This window comes from Pecten maximus, chromosome 15, assembly GCF_902652985.1.
Source record: "Pecten maximus chromosome 15, xPecMax1.1, whole genome shotgun sequence".
NCBI lineage: Eukaryota > Metazoa > Mollusca > Bivalvia > Pectinida > Pectinidae > Pecten > Pecten maximus.
This window is the reverse complement of record NC_047029.1, coordinates 18,787,218-18,803,509: the sequence shown is the minus strand read 5'-3', so window position 1 is coordinate 18,803,509 and position 16,292 is coordinate 18,787,218. Positions and strand designations below refer to the sequence as shown.

At 36.3% G+C, this 16,292-nt stretch overlaps 1 protein-coding gene across 3 annotated transcripts in view; it reads right to left on the bottom strand.

The window, feature by feature from the left end:
• The window catches only part of LOC117343095 (SCO-spondin-like), a 54,754-nt gene extending 40,675 nt beyond the window's left edge, over positions 1-14,079 (bottom strand). For all 3 annotated transcript variants that reach the window (XM_033905393.1, XM_033905394.1, XM_033905395.1), the window contains exons 1-12: positions 13,865-14,079; positions 13,318-13,481; positions 12,605-12,638; positions 10,513-10,574; positions 10,011-10,115; positions 9,029-9,190; positions 8,203-8,408; positions 7,114-7,231; positions 4,790-4,960; positions 4,345-4,424; positions 2,454-2,567; positions 856-1,012 (exon numbers count right to left, since the gene is read on the bottom strand). In XM_033905393.1, coding sequence (XP_033761284.1) covers positions 856-1,012; positions 2,454-2,567; positions 4,345-4,424; positions 4,790-4,960; positions 7,114-7,231; positions 8,203-8,408; positions 9,029-9,190; positions 10,011-10,115; positions 10,513-10,574; positions 12,605-12,638; positions 13,318-13,481; positions 13,865-13,947 — 1,456 coding nt within the window. In that variant the 5' untranslated portion in view covers positions 13,948-14,079. The remainder of the gene's footprint in view (positions 1-855; positions 1,013-2,453; positions 2,568-4,344; positions 4,425-4,789; positions 4,961-7,113; positions 7,232-8,202; positions 8,409-9,028; positions 9,191-10,010; positions 10,116-10,512; positions 10,575-12,604; positions 12,639-13,317; positions 13,482-13,864) is intronic.
• Positions 14,080-16,292: the final 2,213 nt, after the last annotated feature.

The following is a 16,292-nucleotide window of genomic DNA, read 5'->3' as shown; positions in this document are numbered from 1 at the left end:
ATGTTCCACTGGCTTGTTGGAAGTCATAAATAGTTTTAAATCCTAAAGGGAGAGTAACAATGAATGAAAACCATATGTTGTCATGACAACATCAACTCAAATTCATCTCCAGCAAATCAAAAGATTCACAAAGCACGATAACTACTACAATGTTTTAGGGTTTTTATATCAATAATAGAAGTGCATTTGAAGTATTCTTTGAGAATGTATAGCTTCTTATCGCAAGAGTTCCTCTCCGTTTTTTTAATGTCTCCCTCAGAATCTGAGAAAAGACGGAGAGCTAGCGGATAAATTTCTGACAATTTTGTAGATATCTAACGATATTTCCCATCGTTAAACTGACGCTTTTTTCATTTGAACTTAACATACTATGTATTTAAAGCAGTCACGCTAGTCGAATTGTATAAATCGGCGTTGTATTGCGTTCAGAACCTTCACCGGTTTTGTTATATTCCTACAGCGCATAAAATATAGATAATTTCAAAGCAATTTAACTGAATTTATCTGCACAATCTTGACAGTGGTTCCTCCGTTAGAAACCATATAACCACGCACTGTATCAGGTCGATATACCTTGGTGAATACAGCTAAAACATTGCTAAAATCTTACCGTGATATGTTTGCTAGTTGGAATATTTCGTCTTTAAAATGCTTGATACTGATTGTGCACTAAACTCCGCAAATATGAAGCTTCAGTCTTTTAACTAGGGAACTATTTTTTCAGTACATTTCACTTTCCTGTAGTCAATGGTTACATCGAAAACGTATTGATACTGTATAACCTATTCATACACATATCACGCCCGAGGAGTTCCGATTGATTGATTGAAGACACTGGACATGAATTATACTCACGACACAAATCTCGACTCCTCCAGTCGGTAACTGCACCATGCTGAGCACACTCGTTAGCAAAAGCCGCTATTTCATCACAACGAAATATATCTTTTTCGTCATCGGGGGTTTGACAGTATTCGTTCACACATATCTTATGCCATGGTAGGTAGTCCATCTATGGTGTGGAAAAAATATGATAAATCATTAATCTTAAGAAATAGAAGCTAGGCCAATAGTTATGCATACACTAGCTCTTTTTTATCATAAATACAGTCTGTTCGCGCAAATCGCACGCTGTGTTTATTGGACCTGAAAATCCATTACTTCAGAAATTAGCCATGCACTACCGTGGAATGGTGATGCACAAATTGTTTCAGGAATAAACGGAATATCGAACGATAAAAAATAACAAAATAACATCAAATATATCCCATTTCACCGAGCCCGAATCATAAATGTTATGAAATAGAACCTTCATACATTTAACTGTCGTATAAAGAAAAGCGGGAGAATACTTACAAACCAATGAAATTGCAATTCTACCATAAAATCTTATAGGAACTAAAGAGTTTTGTTATTTCCCTATACATTCTATCATGAAACCTTTGAAGTATATGATTAATAGAAAACTGATTCCAATTGTTTGCTTTTTGTCATTAACAAATATTAATATGTCATTATTGATTTCTTTTTATTTGTAGTCAAATGTTAAGTAATTTTAATACGTTCAAACAATATGCCAAAATGCTAATAAATCAATGATCAAAGATCGAACTCCTCTCTACCAGGGCTAATTCAAGTACGAGGGTTGATTGATATGTTGTGAGCCTCGTTTTGAAGGAGGTACTCAAGGATGTTCTTTTTAAGTCCTACAATCCTCTGACTCCAGATGCCCGTGTATACAAGGACTGGTCTCATTTGGTTAGTTTATATCGACGAGGTAGCGCTCTAAAGTAAAAAGACAAGCGGGTTTTGCAAAATGGACAAATTCGGTTAGGGTAAGGGTGAAAGTGTCTATCATTGCCATGGCTGCCATTCACGATTGTGGCCTTAAATTGATTGAGCACTCGCCTTATTCACCTGATCTCGCTCCATCAGACTTTCATCTATTTCCAAAACTGAAAACAGCTATGCTTTTTTCTGTTAGAGGGAAATTATCATTGATAATATGATTAAGGGAAAAAAACGACAACCAATATTTTCATTTATGATTTTAAACAGCTGCTTTAGCCAATCAGGCAACTGATTTCAAAATGTCCACAGATAATGGAGCATTTGCGATGCCATGATGACTGGTGAAATATTACAGTCGAATGTTTATGACAAGAGCCTGTCTATAAAGGCCTTTTTTCAGTTCTAAGAGTTACACAATCAGTTACATGAGCATGCCTATGCGGACCGTTTTTCTGCTCCCTTGAATAGCCTTTATACAATAATCGTTTTGTAAGCAATACCATCACCTGCTCTCATATTGTGGATGAGACCTAGCCAGGATTTGACATTAATATACTTGACAGGTGTAATCGACAAATCAGCAGACACTTAACCTTCCGGAACGCCAGATCATATCCTTATTCTATTTTTTATTGTTAATAGATGAACCAATGCCTACTTACCTTCGCTCTGCAATCAGCAAATAGATTCGACCTCATTATTCCACATTCCTCCATAGCGCGAATTTTACTGCTGTCATTTTTACAATAGTTTGGAATCGATCCAGAAAGTGGACACTACAGTGAAGAACAAGAACAATTCGTCATATTTAAAATCGACAACTGTAATGGGGATCGATCATAACAGAGCCTTCAATTTAGACATCATGAATATCGCGGAAAGTTGTGTAAATATTAATTGATTCTTGATAATATACTGAAACGAAAAAGAAACGCAACATGGTAAATTGTGATTAATTTTGTATTAAATATACATATCTGTATAAAAATCGCGGAAATAAACATGCACCCTGCCTAACACCCATACCAATCTTCAAAATCACCCAAGTGTGACTAGAGACCTATGCACTTCCGGCGCGGTAAAAACATCAAAAACCGTGCCTGTACAAACATATGCGTTCTTTTTTCATTCAAACCAGTATCAATTCATCACTAACATTGAGCCACATCATCGCCAATACTTTTGCAAACAATAATTCCTTTTACAATTATGCCACGGTTATCAAAGGTTGATAGAGGACGTGCTATAGCGATGCTTCTGGCAGGGAACACGCAACTTCACGTCGCTCGACAATTCAGAGTTCACAAATCGACTATTAGTCGATTAGTTTCACGTCTTAACGCAACAGGAAGAGTCGATGACCAGCCGAGATCAGGACGTCCACGCGTAACGTCGCGACGTCAAGACCGGGTTCTTAGGTTGGCACACCTGCGTAACAGGAGATTAACGGCCGCTGAAACGGCAAGGAATACGATTGGTAATCATAACCGTCGAATTCATCCCCAAACAGTGATCAACAGACTGCGTGAGGCTAATTTGCGTGCAAGGCGACAGTACGTTGGTTTACCACTAACACCGCAACGTCGAGCACGTCGTATTCAATGGGCAACGGCACATATGCCCAGACGTTTTCCTATGAGACGTTGGAGGTCTATGCTCTTCACCGATGAATCTCGATTCACGTTATTTCGAGCAGATGGCCGTCAACGTGTGTACCGGCGTCGAGGCGAACGTTTTGCTGACGCCTGTGTTTTGGAACACGACCGATTTGGGGGTGGATCAGTTATGGTTTGGGCGGGAATCTCCCATGGTTTGAAGACGCCTTTGGTGATAGTCAATGGGAATTTAACGGCCGTACGCTATCGGGATGAGATCCTTAGGCCCCATGTTGTGCCGTTTGTTAGGCAGCATCATCTAACCTTTCAGCAAGATAACGCGAGACCACACGTTGCAAGAGTCTGTAGAGACTTTCTTGCGACACAGAAAATTGTTCCTATAGATTGGCCTCCATATAGCCCCGACCTGTCCCCAATCGAGCATTTGTGGGATGAATTAGACAGAAGAATTCGAAATCGCCGTAACCCCCCAAATACCCTCCCTCAGTTAGCAAATGCACTCGTCCAAGAATGGAATAACATTCCAATACGGAAAGTCAATGCCCTGATGAACTCAATGCAACAAAGAATTAGAGATGTGATAACTGTTCGAGGAGGACACACACGATATTAGGGCACGGTTTCAAAACTGCTGCCATTTCAACTTGGATTCACGTAGGGTACTACCAATCATGACCTTCTAGCAAAGTGACCTGTTCTTAAAAATCTCTAAACATTTAAAGGATGTTACATCAATATTCAATATTAACTATTACATATGAAATTTAAACATAATGCTCACAAGTATTATTTTATTAAACCTACAATTTGAAGTTGCGTTTCTTTTTCGTTTCAGTATATATGCAACAATATGATGCTCACTTTGGATATTTATGTGTATTTATGTGATAATGGTGAAGCTATATACTCCTTTAAGATGTTCTGAAAACGACCATACCTTGTCGTCATCGTATACCCAGGAATTACCGAAAGATGTTGGGCTAGTCGTATCGGCACCCGACTGGGTTATGAAGTCATCTGCAAGAAAGGAAACACACGTAGCAAAACAATAAATCTACAAATCACAAACAATAACGACCTTGACCTTTCCGGTACCTCTAATAAGTGTGACGTTTATAAATGGGTCCTTACACTTATTCTATTATAAACAAAGACGACTATTATTTGGAATCGTTTAACATTTTCCCCTTCATATAACCTATATGTTGATATATATTTTCGTTGCCCCTTTATTGCCAACACTGTCTTTTCAATATGACTCGAGAAAATAGTGCTTGATGGGATAATATTGATTTAATGTTGTTTAAATATGTTACAATTATTCCAGAAATGTTTTACGTCATACAGTTAAGAATGTTTCATCAACACAATATGTCTTTTACCGTCAGGGTTTCCATTAGAGTTTCCACATAATCCATCGATACGCGGTAGCAAGTCAGAATTTTTCTTGTCAAGGGTAACATACACAGTGGCTTTCTTGTCCACTTTTATCCTCAAACCTGCCTTCTCTAATTTAATCCATATCCAGTCACCATTTTTCATGACAGTGTAAGCTGAAAATCACAAAAGTGCTATGTTTTAATGTGATATCAGCAATATCACATCATACAATACTTACTTACCATCGAAATAACGACAAATATATTAATAACTATGAAATGTCTAAAAACAATCTGTTGAAAAGGAATGTATATAAACTGATACCTAGTCCCAGTCTGTTGAGGGAGATAGTATATTTAAACTGACAACGGCACATAACAAAACTGTGTTACGAATTAAAGAATTTAAACGAACCAAAACCAGCAATGTGAACCAACTAATGTCAGCAATGTGGACCAACAAATGTCAGCAATGTGTACCAACTAATGTCAGCAATGTGGACCAACTAATGTCAGCAATGTGGACCAACTAATGTCAGCAATGTGAACCAACTAATGTCAGCAATGTGGACCAACTAATGTCAGCAATGTGAACCAACTAATGTCAGCAATGTGGACCAACTAATGTCAGCAATGTGGACCAACTAATGTCAGCAATGTGAACCAACTAATGTCAGCAATGTGGACCAACTAATGTCAGCAATGTGGACCAACTAATGTCAGCAATGTGAACCAACTAATGTCAGCAATGTGGACCAACTAATGTCAGCACTGTGGACCAACTAATGTCAGCAATGTGGACCAACTAATGTCAGCAATGTGGACCAACTAATGTCAGCAATGTGGACCAACTAATGTCAGCAATGTGAACCAACTAATATCAGCAATGTGTACCAACTAATGTCAGCAATGTGGACCAACTAATGTCAGCAATGTGGACCAACTAATGTCAGCAATGTGTACCAACTAATGTCAGCAATGTAGACCAACTAATGTCAGCAATGTGGACCAACTAATGTCAGCAATGTGTACCAACTAATGTCAGCAATGTGTACCAACTAATGTCAGCAATGTGAACCAACTAATGTCAGCAATGTGGACCAACTAATGTCAGCAATGTGGACCAACTAATGTCAGCAATGTGGACCAACTAATGTCAGCAATGTGGACCAACTAATGTCAGCAATGTGGACCAACTAATGTCAGCAATGTGGACCAACTAATGTCAGCAATGTGGACCAACTAATGTCAGCAATGTGGACCAACTAATGTCAGCAATGTGGACCAACTAATGTCAGCAATGTGGACCAACTAATGTCAGCAATGTGGACCAACTAATGTCAGCAATGTGGACCAACTAATGTCAGCAATGTGGACCAACTAATGTCAGCAATGTGGACCAACTAATGTCAGCAATGTAAACCAACTAATGTCAGCAATGTGGACCAACTAATATCAGCAATGTGGACCAACTAATATCAGCAATGTGGACCAACTAATGTCAGCAATGTGGACCAACTAATGTCAGCAATGTGGACCAACTAATGTCAGCAATGTGGACCAACTAATGTCAGCAATGTGAACCAACTAATGTCAGCAATGTGGACCAACTAATGTCAGCAATGTGGACCAACTAATATCAGCAATGTGGACCAACTAATGTCAGCAATGTGGACCAACTAATGTCAGCAATGTGGACCAACTAATGTCAGCAATGTAGACCAACTAATGTCAGCAATGTGGACCAACTAATGTCAGCAATGTGGACCAACTAATGTCAGCAATGTGGACCAACTAATGTCAGCAATGTGGACCAACTAATGTCAGCAATGTGAACCAACTAATATCAGCAATGTGTACCAACTAATGTCAGGACAAATTAAATCATTATTCGCATTATTTCTCAAATTAACATTTCATTGCAAAATATCAAAATTCAAAATATTCAGACTAAGGCGCAACAAATCATATTTAAACAGCAAGCACAGGCACACAACGCCAGCGATTGATGATTACATCAGCGGAGTTTTGAAATATTTGGATGAAAACTGTAAGAGTTGTCTGGACAAAGATTCAGTCTAAAAGCATAGTAAAAGGGAAATAACTGCAATGAAATCAGCGGATTCAAATAAATAAACCCAGTTGTATAACTTCAATGGGATGTGACTAAATCAGGGTTTCACAAATATATCCTTAAACTTCGTTGTGGTACACTCCAGGTATCGTTTTATCAATCTTATATCTGATTATACTTTCATGTTCTATATTTTATGATGAGGTCGAGGGGCGGTTTTGATCACACATGTATACGTGTGAATCTGACGTACCGTTCCCAGGGACTTGACTAGCCATTTGTTCCACCATATCCACGACCTGTCCGTTGGCGATGACGATACCATCTTCCACTTCAATTTTATTGTCTCTATTGTCAGTCGCAACAATTTTCTGTGAATCAAAATTACAGGTTCTGCCTTTTTATGTGTATCGTACAACGTTCTCGAATCCAATTTACTAAACAAAAACTGAGATGAAAAATTAGGATTCAGTAACTAAACCATCAGTAAAAAAAAGGCTTACAAAATGACGTACTGTATGATACAGCATCGCCTTAGCGCGGATATCACAAGCTAGCTCATCATTCAATCTGTCTTCTACTGAATTCGCACGACTATTCAACCATACCGATCATTGGTATTAAATTGGCTGCGCCGCTTCTATTGTTCAAACATCACAAAAATCAGTGTGTCGTTAAAAACCTGTCCCTATAGCGACTAGTGGATCATGCTCCATTCCCACAAGAGGTCTCGACTATGATATTAACGACCTATAAAAGTCTCAATATGTTACTCTATCTCTGTTTTTGAGTCTTATCGGGATAATTTGGGGATTTTTTCGAAAATAGCCGGGATTCGTTATCATTTTCGAACAAACAAATATGATCTAATTTCTTGTTTTTATTGGGGTTTTATTTATTCATTTTAGTTATGATCATACTGAGGGGAAAAAGGGGAAAAAACATTAAAATTTCATTCGATGCTACGTTTATTCACCATAGCAACGAGGAAAAGAGGGGGAAAGAGAGGAAAATGCTTAAATCCTATCTTTGACTACCCTGAACTTTTAATAAAATTCATATGGGATATATTTGGAAATTTATTTGACATTGCACAATGTTGCATGCCCTGTCAATCTTGGGGAATGTCTGTCGATTTATCCAAAATGGTTACCTGTCATTCACCGCTCCTTGGTACCAAAAATATCAGCATTTAATTATCATGATTATTAAAATGTTTTCCCTTTTCCTCGCAATGCCAATTCCTCTAGCTGTTTCAGTAAAAAACACCGTTCATTTACTGGAGGCCTAATTTGTACAAACAAACCATTATCATTATTTTTATTATTATTATTCAAAATACCTTTTTACAACCTGTTGGTGTTTCACAGTTGATTTGGTGCATGACCACTTGCCACTGTTCTGACGCCCGAGCTAGTATATATTTACATTTTCCACCAAAATTGTATTGCTTGCCATCAAATGTTCTGTAGTATACTCCTCCATAACTTAAGCACGATCGGAACCCTGGATCATGTGACTGGTTAATGTTTTCTTCGTTTCCAACAACTGTTAAGTACAAAAGGGGTTACGTTATGGTCATTGTAAACGTCGAACCCAATCTGTGTTAAATTCGTTTGTATAGATCCTTAAAGAGTTCATTAAACAAAATCTCTCGATTCATTAGAATTTTAGTTTATACTTCGGAAATATAATGTGTACGAAGTGAAGGTAGATTTTGTTCCAATTATTCGATGGAATTAGTGCTGTAACCAAGTAACACAAATAGAAGTGTTCAGAAATTGGGTAAATACCTTAGAAAACGTTCAGGTAAGTTAAGCAAGTATTTGGCCAATCTTTGACGTATTTTGATATAAGCAATTATAAATGATATATCGACACGCGGTTTATGATTTTTCCTAGATATCCATAATCCACAAAATAGATTATAAGTATAAGCACAAAGGCGTAATACGTATACTTACAAATATGTTGATAGAAATCACGCCCAATGTGTGGCTTTAGGTCAAATATATCATAATATACTAAAGGTATTTATTATAATTCTAAATCACGAAATAATGAAAGGAGATTATTTTATATATTTGCTATGTTAAAGGAATTACCTATTATATTGAGGATATCTCTCAAATATTTGACATTACACCCTTACATTCAGTATACATTACCTGAACAGTCGTCACATCGTTTCTTTTGTGCGCCCCAACCTTTCCCGCCAAGTTTACAACAATCGTCCTTTGTGACGAGAGACTGATTGAAACCGGGAGCTTTATCGCCATGACAGGTGACTGTTCCATAACAATATTGTTTTGTTTGGGCGTAGTCGTATTCTAAAATAGAAGACCATGATGTGATGGTAAATGTTCAAGTTAAACAAAACAAAAATATTGGAAACAATAAGTTATTGTTATTTTCTCTCTCACTTTTCCTTTATACATTACAGTTTTAGCTATACAACTGGCAACATTGTTTTGGCTGGGCGTAGTCCTAGCTGAAATAAGATGATAGTTTGCTGGTACATATTAAGGAAAAAGCGAAAGGAAACTAATCAACTATTATTATTTTCTTTTTCCTTTATCAAGCACAATTTTCGTAGACATAATATGATAAATACTAATTACGTTATTTCTAGCATTTTAATAAAATTGTTCATGGTCCATCAACACTAAAAAGTTATCAAATGTTGAGTAAAAAGGTAAACTGAAATGAAATCAATCAAACGAAATGTGTAAAAAATTGTTAAGATGTGAAGACCTCGTACATAGTTAAAACTGCTTAATATGAATATTAATTAGCATATCTTGTACTTCAAATATTCTGTTGCGGCCAAACTTGCCGGTGTTATTTGACACATTACAAACCAAAATGTATCCGCACTATAATAAATTACCAATATGTTTGCTTCAGTGAGGTTACACTATAAATTGAAATCAAATCAGTGTTCGCAGTATGATTCAATGAGATAGCACTGTAAAGTTGGAATCAATTCTGTGTTCACACAAGGAGGCAAACACGGACATATCACAGCTCCCAAAAACCGCACATCACCTGCATGCAATGGAGACCGTCTTTAATCATCATAACGGTTGACATGACGTTAAACAATGCAAAGACGAAATCAATGGGTGGGGAAATCAGATCGGTACTTACCGGCAATGTTGTCCTCGCAGAGGTGACCCGTGTAGTCAGAGTAACACTCACATACATAAGGCTCAACACACTGTCCGTTATTATTACATTCATCGCCGCAGATAGCTGAAACAAATCGAAAGTACAAATTCTAGTCGAAATGTATGTATATTTATTTATTCATTTATACATGCTGTTGTGCTGACAAAAAAAAATAATGCAGATGACCATTTTCCTGGTCTTGTCTATTCGGTAGGAGAATACTATTTTAATGTAATAGTCCTTTTCTTGTGTCGTCAACATTTTATCTTGAAAAAGTTTTGTTTCGAACCTGTAGTCATACTTTAACCTAACAATACATGTTTTTAGATCACATTGTGGAAATATCTACATACTCTTATACGGAATATCCTGGAGATGTTAGAACGACTCTGAAAACTCTCTTCGACACTTTCTAAATATAACTGAGACCATTGATTAGTGAATGGGAAACAAACTTATTTCAAATAATACTATAACTTACGCTCAACACATGAGTCTCCTTTCCAACCGTCACAGCAACCTGACACTTTCTCTTTATATGACCTGTGAATAAAATCAATTTGAAAGACTCTTATGTTAGCTGAAGCCATTGTCAGTAAATACGAGCGCTCAGCTAGATGCCAGCAACGCCGTCGACGACCGAAACTCGTTTCCTGTGGTATGTATGTGCGTTACAAAAGGAGTACTGGTAAAGTAGATACACTACGCATCAAGTTTTCTCCGTCGCGAATGAATGCAAAACATTAATCCTATTTTTTAGCACATTCAAACCATATAACATATTCTCAAAAATATATACGTTTTTGTTATCGGGTATTTCTTTCGAAACATTCAATTTTCGAGGTTGAGAAATAAATAGAATATCTGGCGTATTTGAGATAAATCTAAATATAACATGTCAGGTTAAGTCGTTTCGTTAACCACACAATCGATTTGCATTACACACAAACAATGATAGCCCATTATCTTCTTCAAAGATTACACCACTGACGACTCTTGTTACCAAAATAAAAGTATATGTAATTTATATTATTTATCAAGATCTGTAAGGTTTGATACTGGCCGAAATATAGCAGAGGCCAATAGGTGTATCTTAGATGTTTTATTAATATAAATATTCAGAACAGTCAGAATTATAAGAATGAAGCATATGACAGCATAGGATAAGTATATAAAACATTATAATTTTAACGCAAAATTAGATTGCATTACCATACTTTTGAATCATGGAAGGACATGTACGAAAACTATTTCAACTTTAGAAATCTGAGCGACAATGCTACCCGATAGCTCCATTTTTAAGGTTAGGTTAGGATCAGGATGACGTATAGCCTTCGTATTTCGTCTGTCCTCGAGCACCGTCCACCACGCGTATAGTTTACACATTTCAAACATTTCAAGTTCCAAAAGTATGTCATTAAAGCGGAACATCTAGCTTACTCTATAAGAAGTTGTTGAAATAATAAAGGCGTCAACTTTCTAATTCAAAATGAAACGGTCATAGATATACTTGTTGATATTTGAATTTGACTGTGACCAACGGTCGTTTGTAGAAACATTCAAAGTCTAAATGTTATTCTAATTAGCTCCTGGTTCAAATATTAACAAAGAGGTATATACCTCGACATGTGGAATCATATTGATCAAATCTGTACAAAAATGTTCTGGTCAAGACCATGCGCAATAACACTTTGAGAGCATCGTGGTTATATTATCAATAATATAATGTAATGTAATGAGTAGGTGGAAATAGAAAATTAAAGTCATGTGTTGAGGTATGGAAAAGCCGAAATTTAACATTACATGGTAATTAAATCGTTAATTATACAATTAATAATATTGAAAAGAAAAGAAAAAAGTAGGCAAACGTTTCGAAGGAGGGACGGACATACTTAATATACAACAAAAACTTGGTATACAAAAAAAATAAAATGTGAAAAAGACACATAGAACACAATAGGCAGTGAAACAAAGTATATATTCGCATACAGATTATCTGAAGTAGAACGCTAAACTTATTCAATATTCCATTGCTTTATAGGCTCATTATAAAATCATTTGAAAATTTGCCTCGCTGCTATTAATGGAAATAAAATACACCAACAACCCACTTTTGGAAATTATCTTATTCAGTACAACAAACAGTCCCTATTTTTACTTCCTTCTTTTACATTATCATTTTCGTTATAAAAGAAAGGTTAGGACGAGCTAAGAGAAATATTTTACGATCTCGAAATATATACATGTTTTATGTTAATAGATAAAAGAAACTGCATCGTGGTAACATTTGAATACGTGTTCCAAAAAGAATGGCTTAAATTTCTGAAAGTAATGAAAAGCAATATTTTACAAAAAGCTGAAACCTAAACTGAACATAAGTAAAATAAAAAAAAAAGATGAAATTCCCATCTGAAAAAATAAAATAGAAATTCGATGGCAAATATGAGACTCACTATTACCATAACGCAAATGAAGGAATTATAATGACATTCATGAAATGTATACTGCATAAAAGTAGTTTCGGCTACTAAACTGACAAATAAAGAGTTACTAAACTAGAAATAGATAAATACCTTTCATAGGTACACATGGCTGTTGAGCTTTTGCCTACAAAAATGAAATGTTAAATCACAAAACAAGTCATTCCCGAGAAAATACTTTATTTTATATATTTCCCTTTGTTGGAAAAATGTATGTGTTATTTTGTCTATGTAGTACAACTTACAGTACTACAGTAAAGCAAACATGTACATTATATACATATGTAATACTTTATAGCACATATGAAATACTATATGTTATATACATATTTAACACTTTATATCACGCTGTAACACTGTATATACTATACATATGTTATACTGTATATAATATTCATATGTAATACTATATGTTATATACGTATGGTATACTGTATATCATATACATATTTAACACTGTATATTATATACATATGTAACACTAAATATCATATACATATGTAACACTGTATATTACATACACATGTTATACTGTACATGTATATACATAATATGTTATCAAATACATATGTAGCACTGTATCGTATGTATGTTGTTGCTTATGTCTTACAGACTTTTGATTAAATATTGTTATATTTATATTCAAATCTATAGCATTGATTTAAATAAGAATATACTGATTATTTATTCTACCTTCAGAAAAAAGTGTCCATTTTCTCAAATAGTTCTTGTTTCTTAAAAAGAAAAGAAAAGAAAACGACAGATGACCTTTGCATACTGAGGTAAATTACATGGACAATACTCACCGGCTTGTATGTCTACTAACTCTGCGGGGTCATACGTTCCTTCCTTCAAGTGATATGAGTACTTTTGCTGGCCAGAGGTATTGAACATCATGTCCATAAATTGGGAGCAAAGTGCTCTCTTTGTTTCTGTCTTTTCGACATCATTGACACAGATGTTGCCCTCACTAAAATGCAATGAACTAATGATATAAGTATTGTAAAAGATACTTGTAGATATTTCAAGTAGGTAAACCAATAAATAATTAAAAAACGGGTTATCTATCTTAAAAGAAAGATCAAGCTGCAGAAAATTGGCGTTTAGATGAGATATATTTTGTTTATATGTATAATATTTAAATACAATATCAATGCGCATTGTAGGGTAACCGTAATTTCATAAAACATATTTAAGCTGAAGATTCAATATAGGGTAGATAGGATTTTTGTGATATATGATGATAACAGTTTTTTATTTTTATTTTTTTTATTTATTTTTTTTTTCAGTGACATATATAACAATAGTGATGTCTCTAATTTGAAATGTAAAGATTAAGAAGCAATCACTCACCTAGTTTGAACAAAGGTACTTATCAAAAGGACAATGGTCCAGAAGACAAGCCCGGGCCCCATCGCCCCGTCTAAACTCTTCATCGTCAGCTGGGAGGTAGCTCCTCCTTAAGTTTTTTTCCTTTCTGGTGTATTCACTATGTGTTTATTTAGGAATGAAATAAACCGAAATGGTGAATTTTACCTCTAATCCGTTCGAGCGTTTGTCGCTGAACCCTAAGCCCGCCTCAGCGGTTTATATACCATACGTCATGTTATGTTACAATATTGATTAGTGCGCTAATCAGTCGTAATTGGTCCAGCGAGCTTATGCGAATTGGAGACTCCTCCTACCGGCCAGACACAGATGATATGTGGATATAAGATAAATTATCTTAATTTGAAGTTATATGTCAATTGATATTAAAAGGACGTAGACTAATTTTCAGAGCGGGATAACGAAATAGTACTTAATAGATTAATTAATGACGACTTTAAGTCATATCATACATGCATACATATCAAACCTGTTTATACGAAAGTAAGGTTAATGATGCATCACAAGTTAACAGTATTCAGAGGTGAAGATATATTTTATCACACCATCTGTCAGTCCCACAACTTATATCACACTTTTTTTTTTATCCCACACCAAATAGCACAGCCTTTTTCAGCCGCACCTTATAGCATACCCTTTTCCTGCCAACACCTAATATCATACCCTTTTCCTGCCAACACCTAATATCATACCCTTTTCCTGCCAACACCTAATATCATACCCTTTTCCTGCCAACACCTAATAGCATACCCTTTTCCTGCCAACACCTAATAGCATACCCCTTTTCAGCCAACACCTAATATCACACCCTTTTTCAGCAAACACCTAATAGTATACCCTTTTCCTGCCAACACCTGAAAGCATACACTTTTTAAGCCAACGCCTTATATCACACCCTTTTCCTGCCAACACCTAATACCACACCCTTTTTCAGCCCAACACCTAATATCTCACCAATATCAGCCACAGACCTAATATCACACCAATATGAGCCACAGACCTTATATATCACACCAATATCAACCACAGACCTAATATCACACCAATATCAGCCCCAGACCTAATATCACACCAATATCAGCCCAGACCTATTATCACACCAATATCAACTGAAACATAATATCACACCAATATCAGCCCCAGACCTAATATCACACCAATATGAGCCACAGACCTAATATCACACCAAAATAAGCCTCAGACCTAATATCACACCAAAATCAGTCACAGACCGAATATCTCACCAATATCAGCCCCAGACCTAATATCACACCAATATCAGCCCCAGACCTAATATCACACCAATATCAGTCCCAGACCTACCTAATATCACACAAATATCAGTCCCAGACCTACCTAATATCACACCAATATCAGCCCAAGATCTTATATCTCACCCAATATCAGCCCAAGACCTAATATCACACCAATATCAGCCCAAGACCTAACATCACACCAATATCAGCCACAGACCTAATATCTCACCAATATCAGCCCAGACCTAATATCACACCAATATTAGCCTCAGACCTCATATCACAACAAAATCAGCCACAGACCTAATATCACACCAATATCAGCCCAAGACCTTATATCTCACCCAATATCAGCCCAAGACCTAATATCACACCAATATCAGCCACAGACCTAATATCATACAAATATCAGCCCCAGACCTAATATCACACCTATATTAGCCCAAGACCGAATATCTCACCAATATCAGCCCCAGACCTAATATCACACCAATATCAGCCCAAGACCTAATATCACACCAATATCAGCCCCAGACCTAACATCACACCAATATCAGCCACAGACCTAATATCACACCAATATCAGCCCCAGACCTAATATCACACCAATATCAGCCACAGACCTAATATCTCACCAATATCAGCCCCAGACCTAATATCACACCAATATCAGCCCCAGACCAAACATCACACCAATATCAGCCACAGACCTAATAACACACAAAAATAAGCCGCAGACCTAATATCACACCAAAATCAGTCACAGACCTAATATCACACCAATATCAGCCCCAGACCTAATATCACACCAATATCAGTCCCAGACCTACCTAATATCACACAAATATCAGTCCCAGACCTACCTAATATCACACCAATATCAGCCCAAGATCTTATATCTCACCCAATATCAGCCCAAGACCTAATATCACACCAATATCAGCCCAAGACCTAACATCACACCAATATCAGCCACAGACCTAATATCACACCAATATCAGCCCCAGACCTAATATCACACCAATATCAGCCCCAGACCTAATATCTCACCAATATCAGCCCAGACCTAATATCACACCAATATTAGCCTCAGACCTCATATCACAACAAAATCAGCCACAGACCTAATATCACAC